We start from the raw sequence: 16,797 nt of genomic DNA on the forward strand, positions 1-16,797 counted from the left end.
GGAATGCAAGAAAAAAACATTAAAAAAAAAAAGAAAAAGAAAAAAGTGTGCTTTTATGTCCTGCAGTTCAGGCGTTCAGCCACATGGTGGTGATATTTACAACAAAAACTAATCAGGTCAAACTTGCAAAAGAGCAAACTTCAGGCACTGGCACGGATGAGCAGAAGAATGTGACAATTCGATGAAAAGCCTTCATCAGTTATATAGGTAATACAGTTTTCCAACAGTTCCTGTTTTTTCCACATATCACTGATCCACTGATCACACTAGCTACTATCTTTTTTTAGAAAACGATTGATTCATGAACTTTTCTCTAAATCTCACTGAAATCTGGTTTTATAGTTGGAATATTTTGCCAATTTTCTCACAAACAAACATGATGGAAAAATATGAACTTGTTTAAAATCTAATTAAAGAAATGAAACGCCAAACATTGTGTTACTGGAAAATACATTTATTGTATTTATCTTTGCAGTCAGTAACAAGTGAAACTACATCATGGTTACTTTACTTGTGTGTACTTTATCCTGTAACATCACTGGAAGAATCTACACTGTCGATTTAGAGGTTCAGTCTAGTGGAATATGAATCTACCGAACGTCTGCTGAGACAATTATTCTCAATTTGTTCCACATGTATTTACACCACTGCACTTAGGAGGGAGTTAATCAGTCCATAGATAGATCAATTAGCAACTTCTTACAACCCCAGTGTCCAAACTCATAAAAAGAGATTTCTCCACACCAGATGGTATAAAACCACAACAGTACAGGTGAAAGATCAGAAAATAAAAACACGTTTCTACTGTAAACTAGAGCTCACTGAGCCTCACGATTCATAGCACAAGAGAGAGACACACCGCTAAAAGCCCAGAGGAGAGAATGTAAGCTTCATGCAGTCCAGCCCAGTGAAGTCTCTTCAAACCTTATGAAGCAACGATGACTTTTAAGTACTGAACGTAGACACAAGAGAAGACATGGAAAATTATCAGTTTATCTCAATTAGACATTTAAAATACTTCAAAACTGATTATGGTGCATTTTGTTAGGTGGCACAGTATTCTGCTTAAGAGAGAATCATTTCATAACAGTTATATTCACAACATGTCTGTATCAAAATAGCACAACATTTCAGACCAACATAAAAATGGAGCCTCTTGAGTACTACTTGAGTACAGTTCTTTATCCAATAACATCCATATTCAGATTGTAACAGTTCATAGATAAAACACATCCAAGGGAGACTAACAAAAAGCTAACCTGTGCTGAATGAGACCCTTACTAACAGCTGTGGAGACCACAATGAATGGTTATGTAACACTAACAGAAGCCTGGAAATTTTCCACAGGCACTTGCCCTACTTTCATGTCTCTGACACAAAAATTGAGTCGAGTCATGACATGTAAGTGCCTTCTGAAACATTTGACAAACTATAGTCTAAATGTGGCGGTGTCTTTGTGATCTTCCTGCACAGCTATCACACATGTATGCATGTGAAACAATTATGCACAAAACTTAACTAAAATGTATTTAGACATTTTAAACCTAATGTTGGTCCTTTTTCAGTTTCATACATCTCAAAAAAACAAGTGCTTTTCCCATAAACTAATATTCTTTAAACTAGCACATCATTAATGTATCAAATCCTAAACAGATAGCACAGATTTTACTGACTGTACATTTAAAAATTCACCTGTACACACCTGCTTAGAGAGAAAAACTAAACTCCTAAAACACATGTCCATAATGAGACAGAAAAGCTTTGTTGCAGCCTTGCATCGACTGCTTCAGTGTTTAAGGAAATGAACATCACTCTCCAGTGTTGTTACCTGTCCTTTCAATTGGGCCTTCATGTTGTCCATGAAGCACAATGTGACCTACAGGAAGTGGTCCCATCACAGTGATAGAGATTAGAAGACAGTGTGATTCATCGTGTGACCGCTGATACAGAATACTGACATTGCAGATTGGATGCGCTTGTGACTGAGGCGCACATATGTGGAGCTGTATATACAGGTGCATCGAGACATAGCTGCTGTGTGCTTTAATGCAGACCGCCACGTCACCAGGTTGCCTCACAGAGTCTGTAAATGAGCTGGAAAACTTTAACACTGACTGGTTTTCTCCGGGCAGATGAATTTCTCCTGGTCTTTTTCTGTCGCGTCTTGCTTCTCACTGCTGGTCTTCTGTTCCTGGGTGCTGTTGCTGCTGCTGTTCTGAGGACCCTGGAGTAGGCGCTGGCGCTCCACACTGTGCCACATGCCGTAGCCAAAGTAGATCAGGAAGCCTGAGAGATGGAGTAGCTATTAGATTAGGCATTACATTCTTATAGGAATAATAAGGCATTTCTGAGGTTTACACGTGAAGATGAATACCAGTCTCATATCTGTCAGTTAAATATAAAATAGCATAAAAACTGGAAACAAGGGGAAACAGCTAATCTGGCTCTGCACAAACATAGAAAAACATCTTAAATTCCCAAATGAACATGTTATATTTAGTGTTTAATCTGTAACATCAATCAAAAAGTAAAAATGTCACCTTGTGGTGTAACAGGGAGTTATGTGTCTGACTATTTCTAACCCGGGAGCACTGACATATTGAGGTCTCCGCTGGTTGCCTGGCAACATCACAGTGATGACAAGACTCCAAGAAATCACTGCTCCGAGTCAAGATTAAGTATCTTTGGACCACACACGGTATATAAATCCTGATTAGTTATATACCGTCTTTGCTTTGGTCAGAGTCCAGTCTTTATGCTAAACTAAGCTTAACCACACCTTGTAATTATTGTACAATCATGGTATCAATGTTCTGGCTTAGAAATTGAATAAGGATATTTCCCATAATGTCCAAGAATTCCTTTAAATATTCATAATGGGTCATTGTGTGGACCTGCAGTTGAAAGTCACTTACCTACAGCCATCCACACGGAGAAACGTACCCAGGTGTCTCCGCTCAGCTGAACCATGAGGTAAATATTGACAAATATACTCAGGATTGGCAGAAAAGGCAGAAAGGGCACCTGTAACAGCAAAAAGCAAACATAAACTACCTTCTTTTTTTGGTCATGGGTCAGACTTGTTCTGGACAGACTTCAGCTGCTACGTACCATAAAGGAGACCTTCTTTTTGGTCTGCGGCTGCCTGTAGATCATGTAAACGCAGCCGCTGAAGAGGAGCAGACACAAGGCCAGCGATGCCAGGATCCACACTTCCAGGCCAATGATGGAGCTGATGTGGTATGTTGTGAGATAGCTGGCCACGCACACCACTAGCACTGTAGTTTAAGAACACACACTTAAGTCTGGCTCATAAATCAATAACAAGATGAAGTATGAAGACTTGAGACAGATCCTCAACCTGGCCTGCCTACAGTACCTAGCACACAGATGAACATGTTGACCACACTGGAGGAATACTCGGAGGGTGAGACAGGTGGATGCATGACAGTCTGCAGGGTGGAGTTTCCACCTTTCAGCATGTTGAGGTGGGATTCAGACTCTGTCAGATCAGACTCGCCCTCCTCAGAGGAAAGGTAGTCCTTCTCACCAGTACCTGCCCGCCGTTCCAGAGCTCCATCTGGCTGGTACCTGCAGGCATCAAGGGGTCAAAGTTTGTGCTTTATTACATGCCAGAAACAAAGGAACAAGTGTTTTCATGTATGTTGTCACTGTTATTGAAAAATAACTACACAAATATCTACATTCCTTGAGTTGCTGCCCGTTTAAACCGCTGTAATTGCGCAATACTTTAAGGTGTTTGGTTTGACTTTGTTAACAAGTGAAGCATAAAATCCGGTTCAAACCAGAGAACTAACACTAACACTGTGTCTGTGTTCACTGCGGCTGTGGTGATGAGTCAGCTTGGTGAGACCAACAGAAATGCACAGCCGGTCCAGCGTTTAAGAACTCAAGTAAACACCTACATTCACTCAGGCAGCCGCTACACATTCATACAATGGCAGCATTCACAGCTCTTACATCACCACTGTGATGCAATAACATGAGATGTATGTTACACAAACTGAGTAATTATACTTGTGGGTTTTTGGAACAAGCTATTAAGGAAGCTCTTTCACAATTTTGAGGTGATATATATATATAGGAGTTATCTATAAATGTGCCCACCTGAGAATCAGGACACACACAGCGACCAGCGAATAGGCCAGCAGAGTTCCAATGGACATCATGTCAACCAGCGCTTTGAGGTCAAACAGGAAAGCCATGATGGCTATGGCAAGCAAAGGAAAAACAATATACAGTTATAAAAACATACAAAACGCTAGTAAACATTACTGAGAGGAGCTATCAATGTCACAAATTTACACCAACAAATAGGAGTGCAACATTAATTTTCCTTGCAAACACAGAAAAAGCCATTTTCTTCTGATGTAAAAAAAAAAAAAAACAAATGATCATGAACAGTTGCAAATTACTGGAAGTTTCATGCAGACATGTTTCCACAACAGAGACAAAGGAGTTGAATGTTTTCTCTGGACTGATATGACAGCTGTAATCATCTCCATACTGAGTGTCGTTTGATGTGAGGAACACTGCGGTGCTGCTGTCAGTTTCCACTCTTGCATCTCAGCACCTGACTCCAGTATGGAGCTGATCTCAGCAGCACGGTTCAAAAACAGAGCAGCGGTATGTCTGCCGCACTTCACATTAGTATATAAAACAAAATGATCTAAGAAAGCTCCCCTGCTCGGTTCCACCAGTTGCTCAGTACATGGCTTGCTGCATCCCTCTCAGGGTTCACATCTGCCCACCACTTCCCCTGGTCTGCATCCCACCACCTGCATGTACTGTGCACCCGGATCCTACTGAGCAGGAGCGCTTTAGAAGTTTTTAACATCATATTAGCCACACCAGTCCAAAAGGCTTCAATTTCATCTTTATCAATAGAAGTCACTGAAAGAGAGAAGATTTCACCTGACTTAAAGAGTAACACCGAAGTGAACAGTACTTTCTGACCACACCCAGTGGTGATGTCACAGTGTACTGACACACACCTGCATCACTGCTGCAAGCCAATATATTAAACCACTATAGGTCAGTAAAAATAATGAAAGCAGGTGTTAATTGCTCTTTAAATATAGTCAAGTGGGGTGAAATGACTTCTGTTGAATACGACAGCGCTTGAGTACAAAAGTAATAATTTAAAGGCTAGTTTCAGGAACATTTAAAAAAAATATATTTTGTCATAATGAAAGGGCTAATTTGGTGTCTTGATGTGTCAATTTCAATATGAATACACCGGCTACTTTTCTTTTTAAGGAAACTTTCTTAGAACTGACCTAACATAAGAAAGACAACCTTAGTACCTTAACAGCACTACTGTAGTCTACTTCTTTATTTAAAATAATCTATTTCCCAATATGATGAACTATTTTTTTTTAGAGATGTCAGAATGCAGTCAAAGCAGAACCACATACTCAATTATTTGTTAGTTACTTTCTGCTAGCTAATTCTCTTTATTGTATTTAGAGAAAATACCAAAAGCCAAAAAGATGTGAGGACTGAAGCGGTGAACTCAGATCATTTTTTAAATGTGAAAATGTCCAAGAACTTAACAGCTTTATCAATGAGTGTAACTTTTTCCTCACATGCTGGAATGGAAACATCATCACCACATTTAACATGCAGTCACCCAACACCAAAACCACCACCAATCAAGTCCACGATACCACCCCGTAATAGGTGTATCCTTGTCTTGGGAGCTTACCCGCAGTGGTACCTGCCGCCATGGTGGCAGCCACAGGCGACTGGCGCTTACTCACTTTGGACATAAATTTGAACAGAATGCCATCTCGTGCCATGGCAAAGAGAATGCGCGGCAGAGGGAACATGGAGCCCAACAGGCTAGGGAGAAGAGGGTTCATGGTTAAGTCGAGGGCATTCTGGGAAAGAAAACATGACACCTGCACAACTGTGAAAGAACAACATGTGTGTATATGGAGGGGAAAAACTCCCTCTAACGAATTGAATCTTTTGAAGTAGAAGGTGTAATAAAGATGGGCCAATTAAATTAATTAAATTGAATGGTTCATTAAATTAGAGAGCGGATGAACCGAATGATTCATCCGCATCTTCAACTGCGTCTCTCACAGTTGATTGGTGGAGAAAGATTAGCAGGAGTGATCTTAATTGGACGCTCCCCGGCTCTCACCTGCTACTACACCGGAGGTCATAGTGGCAATAAGTGGGGTCTTCGTCTTAGGATTGATTCGGGCTAAGACTTTGAAAAGCACCCCATCCTCTGCCATAGCATAGATTACACGAGGCATAGGGAAAATGGAGCCCAGCAGACTGCATGAGACAGCAGAGAGACATGCAAGACCAACACGTTAGTCAAGAAGAGCCCCAAACACACACGCACACGCACACACACACACACACACACACACACACACACACACACACACACACACACACACACACACACACACACACAGACACACAGTCACATCATCAAAGCTTCAGAGCATGATTCAAGTCAGAACCTGTCTTTCTTTCCTGCAGGTCATTTACATTAACGTAAATGGATGGAATACATCCGATTTTAAGTATCAAAGGCAAATGATGTTTCACTGATTTCTTTAAACTAGGTTTTTGTAGTTTTCCTCAGTTGTGAAAGCGGGGTTGGAGCTTAGGTCATTCCCCATCAGTGTAAACATTCAGTGCAAACATATAAAAGCACCAAAGTGTGCGTAAGAGGGTTTTCACAACTAGTTGACATTGTGAAAACAACAAACTGCATTGCATCATAGTTTGATAAAACTGCCAAAGGGCAAACAAAGTCACAGTATAAACACTGACAGAAGGCTTGTCCAAAAATGTAATTGATTCAAGTCAAATTTGGTAATATGCACGTGAATATAGATCATGTGTTAGTGACTGACATCCACCATGGTCTGTCAATAGAAAACTGAAGGGGAACTGATGCATAAACCTTCAGGCAAGAAAGACAAAATTAAGTCACACCAGAATTAAGTTACACCAATATAATGTTTTGAGACACTGCAAAACTTGCCTATCTTAAAGGGGACATTATTTATATACTGTTATGATGTTGGATGTCTGTGTAAAACATGGTCAAAGTTCCAAAACTTGAGGTTAAGGTATGTAGAAATGTTCCATGCAAGTCGAAAATCAGGGTTTCAACCTGATATGAACACTTCACTTGTGATGTTTTTTTCTACCTTCCCGACAAACTGACATCATCTCATTATGCATGACCACAGACAGCTGTCCGTGCTGTAGTGTTGTTTGCTGCTAAAGTTGCTGCTAAGGTTTTCCCAAGTGTTGTTTGCTTTGTCCACTCATATTTCAGATTGGCTCAAACATGTACAGATCTATTTGAGAAGTTGACATTTCAAGTAAAGAACACGCAAAAGTAGTGAAATCTTGCTACTATGGTTTGTTTTATAGTTTGTTGACGTAGCCTCCCGAGCTGGCCAATCAGAACAAAGTGGGCTCATTGAGAGGGGGGCCTTAAAGAGACAGCAGCCAAAACAGCCTGTTTCAGACAGACGCTGGAGGCAGTATAAAGGGTCAATATAAGATAAATTGGGTGTTTTTTCTAACTGTAAATTGTGCCAATATATTCCAGTAAAACCCTAGGTTAAAAATATAGAGCTGTGAATGTGCATAATATGTTCCCTTTAAGGTAATTTAATTGTAAACAGTCAATCACAAAGAGGTGCAGGTGTCTCAAAACAGAGAGAATTAAGCTGCACCCACTATGTCCCATTAAGCAACAAGAATCAATCCAATACCGAGACACAATAAGAGATAACTGGTCATAGTTGTTGGCCACATCTCATTCACCATTATTACCTATTTACAGCATGCAAATCAAATATTCAAAGTCATATGTAAATTCTGCTGACTCAAATACAGTAAAGTCTAAATACTCTCATCTATTCAATATTGATATTTCGTTTTCAATTTAGTTTACAAAGTGAAAACTGGTTACCTGGTAGAGAGGGCGCACAGTGAACCCACCGCAACTACATATTTGGCAGGACTCCAGCCCACATATTCAAAGGCCATGGGCAGCGGGCTCTTCTCATCTAGCAGGTAGTAGGGCATCATCAGGGTGAGCGCGGCTGACACGCCAAAGTACGCCAGGAAGCACACGGTCAATGACACCACAATGCCGATGGGAATGGCCTTCTGAGGGTTCCTCACCTCCTCACCTGTCACGCACAGTCACAGGTGAAGATAAAGTTCAATCAAACCAAATTACAATCAACCAATCAGGTACCAAAGGCTCACCTGTTGTTGCAATGCAGTCAAACCCCACAAAAGCGTAGAAGCAGGTGGCGGCTCCAGCTAACGTCCCGCTGAAGCCGTAAGGCATAAATCCTCCGGCTCCATAATCACTGCTCACGTTGGCCGTCACTGATAAGTTCCTGAAACAAATGAGTAAAGCTGTATTTAAGGAAGTATTACACTAAAATTCAACATCAAATAAATACATGTCCAATAAGCATGTCTTTCATTTAAGTACAACTGTGTGTTAAGTTTCCACTAGTGTGAACCTCACATGTTTGGTGCCAATTTCTGATACATCAGCTTTTAACTTAATAAACATACAATTGCAATTGCTATCAAATAAATAAATTACCTTCTAACTATTGTGACATTTACAAGGGATTCTTCGGTTATCTTCCAGTTGTGTGTGTCTCCTTTGACGAAGCCGGAGATGATGACGAACAAGAGCACAAGGACGTTGACTGAAGTGAAGACTTTATTGACCCACGCTGACTCCTTCACCCCAAATGATAGGAGTCCTGGATTAGCACAGAGAACATTTCACATGTTAAAATCACCCCTGTGACTCAGCATGTATTGTATAAGTGTTGCAATGTTTGGACTATGATGAAAAATCTCCTTTCAAATCTGATGAAACAGTGTGTGATATTCATATTCAAGTTCTTAAACAATGAAAAGTAAGTGAATTAGAAGTTTGTCAGACTAAAGCAAACTGCAGACACAGTTCTTAGCTTTGATTTTTCTCTCAGTTTTCACAAAAACATGCGCTGCTATTTTTTGTTGTCTGTCATTCTTATTAGAACAACCAAACATTGGAGGGTTGTTTCTGGGTCACATTGCCCTAATACAATCATTGGCACGCCAATTTAGATAAAACACATGGTAACGTTTTTAGCGTGCAACCTTTCCCAGAAGGTTCTTTTTTATGTCTATGCAGCATCATCCTGTGAATGTGGTGAGCTTGAAGGTCTTGTTTAAATTTTTTTCTAATATGACTGATCAGTTCTGACAAGAGGACAACTGACAATAGCCTCAGAGTCATAAAGGTGGAATGTGACCAAATGTATCCAGTCCAGATCCCTGGACCCTCATGAATCATTCAAGGGGGAAACCAATCACCAGTACTGTTCAAGTCATTGATTGCAACTGATGATACTCAACCATCAGCTGCTGCATTGAAGTGCCCAGTGGTCTGAGGTTATAGAGAAGCTGTAATTGTACTAGCAGTTCTCAGCTGGGACTGTGGGAAAAAGAAGCAGGACATTGCTGAAGACTAGGAGGATTAACAAGGTTTTTATCGTTGGCCATGGCTGGGGGCATCATATTTTCGTGTTGCTCCCATTCTCTTCCCATTGAGAACATTTCGTCAAATTGGGCACAAACGTCCACCTGAACTCAAGGATGAACTGATTAGAATTTGGTGGTCAATGGTAACTTCACAAAACTTGTTTTTGCCCATAACTCAAGAATGCATATGCTAATTAGGACAAAATTACCCACAAATGTCTAATAAGATAAAATTATGAAGGGATGACATTTTATATCCAAAAGGTCAAAGGTCAACCTCACTGTGACATCATAACGTTCTGTAAAAACAATTTTCTGGCCGTTATTCAACACCATAACTCAGGAACAGAAGGGGAGATTGTGACCGTATTTCATATTTGGTCGGATACTGAACTGGTGACACTAATCTTGGGTACCCACTTTGAAACGGTGGTGATTTTATTAAATTCCTTCAAAGTCGTCACGACAAATATCTGGACAGTCATGGATGTAAACCGCAACTTGAATGGTTGGCAGAGGTACACAAAAGCGAGGCGGTATTTCTAGTCGTTTAAAGGAAAGGGGTGAATGTGAGCTTCCAGTGGACTCACACATGATACATGTGTGAGTCATGCCCTGCCCCATTACCCACTTATCACACAACATCCTGCCATCTCTATTGAATTATGCCAGCTGTGACTGATTAAAGCTGGTTGTTTATTACAAAAATGTACCAATCCTAATTTCTGCTCTTCTGCTCTTTTCATGATATCCAGCCGTTATTTGCCGCTTACCAGAGAGCAGCAGTATCAGGCACACGGCAAAGAAGTCGGGGTACTGAGCCAAACCAGGTGCGTTCATGCTGAAGTAGGTTTTACAGAATACCTCTATGTGCCCTCCAATCATTTCATCAAATGTGCCGCTCCAAGCCCGAGCGACTGAGGAAGTACCTGTGAGAAAACAGAGAACAGAACGCAATGAAGAACCAGCATCTTCTTTAGATGGTTCAGTGATGACTGTGATTGATTCAGAGGTTGTCTCTAACTCACCAATCACATAGGAAAGAATTAGGTTCCAACCAGTGATGAAAGCCCAGACCTCCCCTACAGTCACATAACTGTAAAGGTAAGCGGAACCAGTCTTAGGGACACGTGCGCCAAACTCTGCGTAACAAAGTCCGGCCATGACGGACGCCAGGGCTGCAATTAGGAAAGAGATGACAATGCTGGGGCCTGAGTTTCCTTTGGCGACTTCTCCAGCCAAGACATAGACGCCGGCGCCCAGAGTGCTGCCCACTCCCAGGGCGATGAGGTCGACAGTTCCCAGGCAGCGGCAGAGCTTGGAGTCCTCCAGGCTACTCATGTCAACCACTTTCCTGCGCACCAGGGAGCGACCGAACGACAGAACCTGCTCCAGCATGTTGACACCTGCTGACAGAAGGAAAGAGAAAGCGGACAAGACTGAAAATTCCTGTACGGCTTACTGTAGGTGTGTGCTACTTTACATACATTTTTTATGATATTTTGTCTTCTGTTGTTGTCTTGTCTCTCTTTGTGTCTGCTGTGAACTGTCCTGTGTCCCATGTTGAGTTTCTTTAAAAATGCATGAATTTCTGCTCTGATGTATGATTCAGTGATTGGATGGATTGGATGGATGAATGATGGTAGGTGCTGAGGTATGTTTGCATGGGGGATCTCTAAAAATACACCTTAAAAAAAAGAAACATGTAAAACATTTTCAAGTCACGAAATCAGCAGTCAGCAGATCTCACCTGAATTTATTACCACCCTTCATATTTGCATCAATTTTTGCACTTTTTTAATTTACAGCACAGCTTGATTCAGCTCCACTTGCTTTGCATTTGAAAAGCTCTCACAGCTTGTCTTTCTGAGAAATAATGAAAAGTTGCTTGATACTGCAAACAAAGGTAGGGTCAGGAGTGTTGAGTGGGATGTTAACCCTACATACTATAGCACGCATTTTAGGAATGCAGCCAAGCGCTATAGCGTTGTGAAGTTCATACAGTAAGAATCCCATTAAAATCTATTGTTTGCTGTAATAGTGCAGATCGGAGAACTCAAAGGGCTGCATTCATAAGTGGACTATGAATGCACCAGTTTAACACAATAAGAACATTCCAGTTGCTCTCTTTACTAATTACATTACCAAAAAAAAAGTAAAGCAAAGGGGGAAACTGCAGGGGTCTTCTTTTGTTTTCACTGTTTTGTGTAAAAAATGATGCTTCTTTGCATTGATAAGACTGACAAGGATCCTGCCTAAAATAATTACAGGGATAAAATATGATAATAAGGGATTGCATTTCACTGCTCTCCTCTGAATAGTTCCAATCTTGCTTTTCAAGTTGAGACGCCTTCTTTGAACCAAAACTTTGATCATCTTGACCGTAAATTAACAGTGACGACCGTCCAGATATGCATTGATCTCCATTAAAGTGTGCATATTTAGACCAAGAGAAATGAGTTTTGGATGTGACAGCTCATTACCATTACAATGTGGGCGGTATGTTACAGCGTCTCCCCAAATACAGTGGATGGTCAATGAGGATTGTAAAGATTGTGGTGAAAATTCAGTTTTAGAAATCAAAACATAAATTGCAGTAATTTAGCCTGTCAGGTGAAATACTTTATAATATAATGAATCTAAACTTGTCAAGTATATTTTACAATATGCACTAACAGTAACATTTGGCTCATATCTTGCTGTGCTGAGTATCTCTGCAGACTGAAGTTTTACAGTTACGGTTTCTGCAAATTTGTCTGTTAAATTCAAACATTATTATTAGTTATTCTAATTTTGTGCACAGGCTCTGTAGCTTCATAAGAGACATGCACCTACCTGTTAGAATGACACTGTGGATATGACAGTTCCAAGTTCAGTCAAGGGGAACCAGAAGGATGTTAGAAGTGTCAGTGTGTTTCTTCCAGCTCACTTCTGCAGGGAGATCAACTGCACATGAAGGTAAAAGTCAAATTACTGATCCCATGAACTGCAGCCTCAAAACTACACTAAAGCACTGTGCTCCACACGCATTCACTATGCTGGTATGTAAACTGTACAGAGCAGTATTTTTTACTCCTCCCCTCTGTCCCCAGTGTTTCTTCATAGGATATGCCCTTGCCTTGCCCCTAGACTCAGCCTCCAGTCCCGCCGCAGCCAGGGGAGTGACGTCCCTTGAGCTGTGAGGAGGCGAGAGAGGAGGAGGGGACCCCAGGGAATGTGGGGTGGGCTAAGTTTCATGTCCATGCTTGTGATTTGGGGGAGTATTACTCTGTGGAGGCAACATTGGACCATAAGCTCCCATCCTGTGATCACACAGCAGGACAGGAGAGGAGAAAAGAGCAGGAATCTTTACGGTAGACAGTGTGATTTCTAAAGCACACTCAGGCCAAATAGATCCCAGCTGCCCAGATACTTACTGACTACTGATAAATGGTTAAGCAACTGGCGTTAACAAACATTGAGGCAGACACTTGTGTTTACCCAGTGCAGCCCACAAGAGTGCTGCTAAAAGCATGGGTGCTGATTGGTCAATGAAGGGTGGACGAGCTACAGTAGTGGGGGTATAAGTCCTCTTAATGGAAGACAGGTATTGCTCAATGTTCTCTGAGCTATTGGACCCATGGACATTACAAAATCAATAACACATCTCACTGTGGTACACCACCAAAACGTCTGGCATCTCCGCAGCAACTTCAGTTACAATTCAGGAAAAAAAAAAAAAAGTCACATATTTTTCCCTCAAACACTGCCTTCAAATAACAAATAAGGTTGGAGTTTGCAGCGGAGAGTATTTCTGCCAAGACCAGCTCAAACCAGCTTAAGACCTCAGTGGGAAGGTGGCAGCTGGCCCCTAGAAACACCATCCAACCCACAGACCAGAGACTCAACTGCATGACAACAGCCAGCTCTCTCTCAGTTTGTCCATCCAGCCAAGCTGCCAAATATCATGGCCGATCGCCCACCAAACCTTGGCTCCACGGGCTGACCTGCATGCTGATGGGAAAGAACAGACTGGAGACAATACTGTTAATGCTGGCTGTTTGACTTTAACCACACACACACACACACACACACACACACACACACACACACACACACACACACACACACACACACACACACTTATCTTCAACATCGACCTGAATAAATGAGTCAACTACAAGGAGCGAAATACAAAATAAAGTGTGAGAAATTGTCCTGTGTGCTTATAGAGAAATATCATAGCGATCATTTTAAGTCATCTCATATTGGTAAATTGATTAATCTGTGACATCAATTTAGTCAGAAATATTCATTAACATTTGTAACTACAAGAGCAAACCCACAAAATAGAGTGCAGATCTCTGCCAGGTGTGTATAGTCAAGATAAAAAGGAGGATTTATTGATCTCATATTGTGCCTAACTTTAGGTATCAGGTATAAAATTAATCAGCAGATAAGATAAGACCAAACTTTTTTATGGATGTCAGTTTTTTAGCCACACCCAGGGCCAAAATGTGGCTACATAAGCGTTGTTTTTAGCCAAGCCAATTGCTGGAAATACCTTTTGCTATGTTGTAATGCATAGTGTACAATGGCGAGGACTGATGAAAAGACTAAAGACTAAGCTTTACAATATGGCCTTAAGGAACAGCGTTATGAGATAGGTTATCCAAAAATGGTGATTTACTGCAACCGAGAGCGGTCCTTGAACATTCAGTTATACATGTGCACAAAAACAGATTTCTCCTATGGCAGTTTTACATCTAAATGTTAGGGCTTAAAACTATATTTATTTCTGTACATTTAGTTTCAATATCCAATATATCTAGAAACAGACTTTTGTATATCATTATTGGTTTACTTGAAAAATGCTAAATTAATATTTTTTTCATGAAATTCAGATGATTACACAAAGTATTTTCTTCGCATGACCCTCCTGGAGAATAAAAATAGTTGCTTTCCGAGTTGGCATTAAGTTTCTTTACATGCAGGTCGTCATTGTAACCATGGCAGGGATGGAAAGGAGGCTCTGGCTCACCGTATTTCATTGTTGACATGCACTAATTGTGTGAAGCCAATTGAATACATTTGCCCTCCAATAGCTGAGTGACCTAGCTTCAAAAACGTGGATATGGTCAACAGATTGAGTGGTGTTTGCCTTTGCGAACACCGGACTGCTCGCTCCAGTTAACAGTGGTGTCACCAGGAAATGTTAGAGTGAACAATTACTGGTAAGGCAGACAACAACTCCAAGTAAACTCAAGACTCCCCCTCCTCCAGGTTAAAAAAAGAGGTCTTTGGCTATACGGAGAAGTTGGAGTAATGGACAACAAGGCCATCCTCTCTCTTTTGTGAAGAATTAATAAAGAATAAAAGCTAAAATATTTGTTTTTAAAAACACATTAAAAAAGCAAATAATAAAGATTCAATGTGCCACTGTGCCATGATGTACACTTGAATATCTTCATCTAGTTCAGTGTAGCTCACTGGAAAAATGTGAAGACAACATATAAAATAGGTATGATGCTTGTATGATCCATGTTTTAAATGTTGTACCTCTTGAGTTTAGTGTAGTGGCACAAAGCCTCCCCATATTACATTTTAAGAAATGTCTCAGGACAAAAGCCTGAAGACATTACCTGATCTTAGTTTGACTTAATACTCTTTTTATTAGGTAGGAGGATGAAGCATTATCTCTGGATACATTCATTGTCACTGAGGGCTGCCTCTGAGTGCTCATGCTAAAAGTGATTTCCTGTCTATATCTGGGTCAGCGTTTGACTTGTGTATGGTGCTTTCAGGTTTCTATGTAGTGGGTCTCGACTATAGTTGCACAAATATAGATGTGAGCATTATAGTTTCAAAAACAGCACTGGCCAAATGTGTTCATGTGCGTCAGTAGATTACAAAAACGGTTTTCACCAGTACACATGTGCTCTACACATTTGGCAATATTATATAATAGTAACAGACTCCTTTAAATCTGTGATGTTCAAGAATCTTTTTGCCAGTAGGTTAATTGTCGCCTCAAGCTGACTTTACTCCAAATCTCTCTACAGGATACAGTGACTTCCAAAAATGAATTCCACACTGAGAGGGCTGATATCGTTTGATGTTCGCTGTGTGTTTGTGGACCATAAAGTCTAAATACAATTATCGCTGTAAGAAAAAGAGACTTTGTATTTTTTTATTGCATTTTCAAAGTTCCAAATTGACCATTACAGGAAAGTTAATCTGCAGTAAAAAACTAAATCACAAGTGTGTTTCACACTTGTAAGACAGGTGGATGACAGGCTGCAGAATGAATTACTATCCAAATAGAGTAAATATAGAGTTAGATTTCAACTAGGTCATGTTTGTCATGGAGCATCTCTCAGTCGTGGGTTACTGTAAAATTGTCTGATACATGCTGGGGATTTTACAGGTTTACAACGCCGATTAAATATTTAATTTCAGACCTTGCTTCTGCACTGCAATGAAAATATATCTTTTTTTCTTTTATATGAGGCTCAATTACTACATGTGCCAGTGATGAAACAGGTATCATAAAAAATATCAGTTCAGCCATCAATTGGACTGTGTTTATTAGTATATATAGCACATAATATAACTGCAGAATGAGACATTGTCTCCAAGTGATATTATCAGAACGGAGTTGTTTTTTATAACCACTAGACAGTCGAGCTTTTTTTGGTTCCTCATGCATGAATGCAGAGCAGTAAGAGAAGGCGTGCAGCAAGCCTGCCAGGCGTCAGTAAGTCAATCACTTCTGCTTAGTTTAACTAACTACTTTTATTGTTTTTCTACTCTGCTTTCCTGCAACAGATGGCTTAAGTGCCGGGTGATGTGCATAATACTGCCAAATATTAAAATACATTTGAAAAATGTTAAGGTATCAACAAAAAAAAAACCTTGATAAACTTGATAACACAGCTCAGTGTGGGTGCACAGTAGTTTACTAATCCAGCTTTAACTCATATGGAACGCATCTGCACTGGGGAGCTTCTTAAAATAGCTTCACAGTCTGTTTAGCAGTGCAAAAATGACTTAAACAAACTACTGATGTTTTAAGCTGAGTGACGGCATCTACTGCACCCTACACATTCAGCCTTTAAATAGCATTTAAACTGTCTGCTGGCCTACTTTTACAACACATCCCTAAATGTCTTGGGCTGGTTGCACAAATATATATTTTGATATTAGTCTTGACTGTGCTCTTAAACTGAAGTGAATCAAATTTGGCAC

General features: G+C 40.5%; 1 protein-coding gene across 2 annotated transcripts; it reads right to left on the reverse strand.

Annotated features, from left to right (window-relative positions):
- Window positions 1–433: 433 nt before the first annotated feature.
- slc7a2 (solute carrier family 7 member 2) lies at window positions 434–12,713 on the reverse strand. 2 transcript variants are annotated; one of them, XM_062425678.1, is made up of 12 exons: window positions 12,406–12,713; window positions 10,599–10,976; window positions 10,344–10,499; window positions 8,636–8,801; window positions 8,284–8,420; window positions 7,982–8,204; window positions 5,729–5,865; window positions 4,129–4,231; window positions 3,380–3,591; window positions 3,112–3,278; window positions 2,916–3,024; window positions 434–2,286 (listed from the first exon to the last, which is right to left on the reverse strand). In XM_062425678.1, exons 2-12 carry the CDS (start codon window positions 10,966–10,968, stop codon window positions 2,105–2,107), a joined length of 1,962 nt encoding a protein of 653 aa, XP_062281662.1. In that variant the 5' UTR covers window positions 10,969–10,976; window positions 12,406–12,713; the 3' UTR covers window positions 434–2,104. The 2 variants fall into 2 exon arrangements, with proteins under 2 accessions (XP_062281662.1, XP_062281660.1); XM_062425676.1 differs by having other exon boundaries at window positions 10,599–10,979.
- Window positions 12,714–16,797: the final 4,084 nt, after the last annotated feature.

Source organism: Scomber scombrus, chromosome 9, assembly GCF_963691925.1.
Source record: "Scomber scombrus chromosome 9, fScoSco1.1, whole genome shotgun sequence".
NCBI lineage: Eukaryota > Metazoa > Chordata > Actinopteri > Scombriformes > Scombridae > Scomber > Scomber scombrus.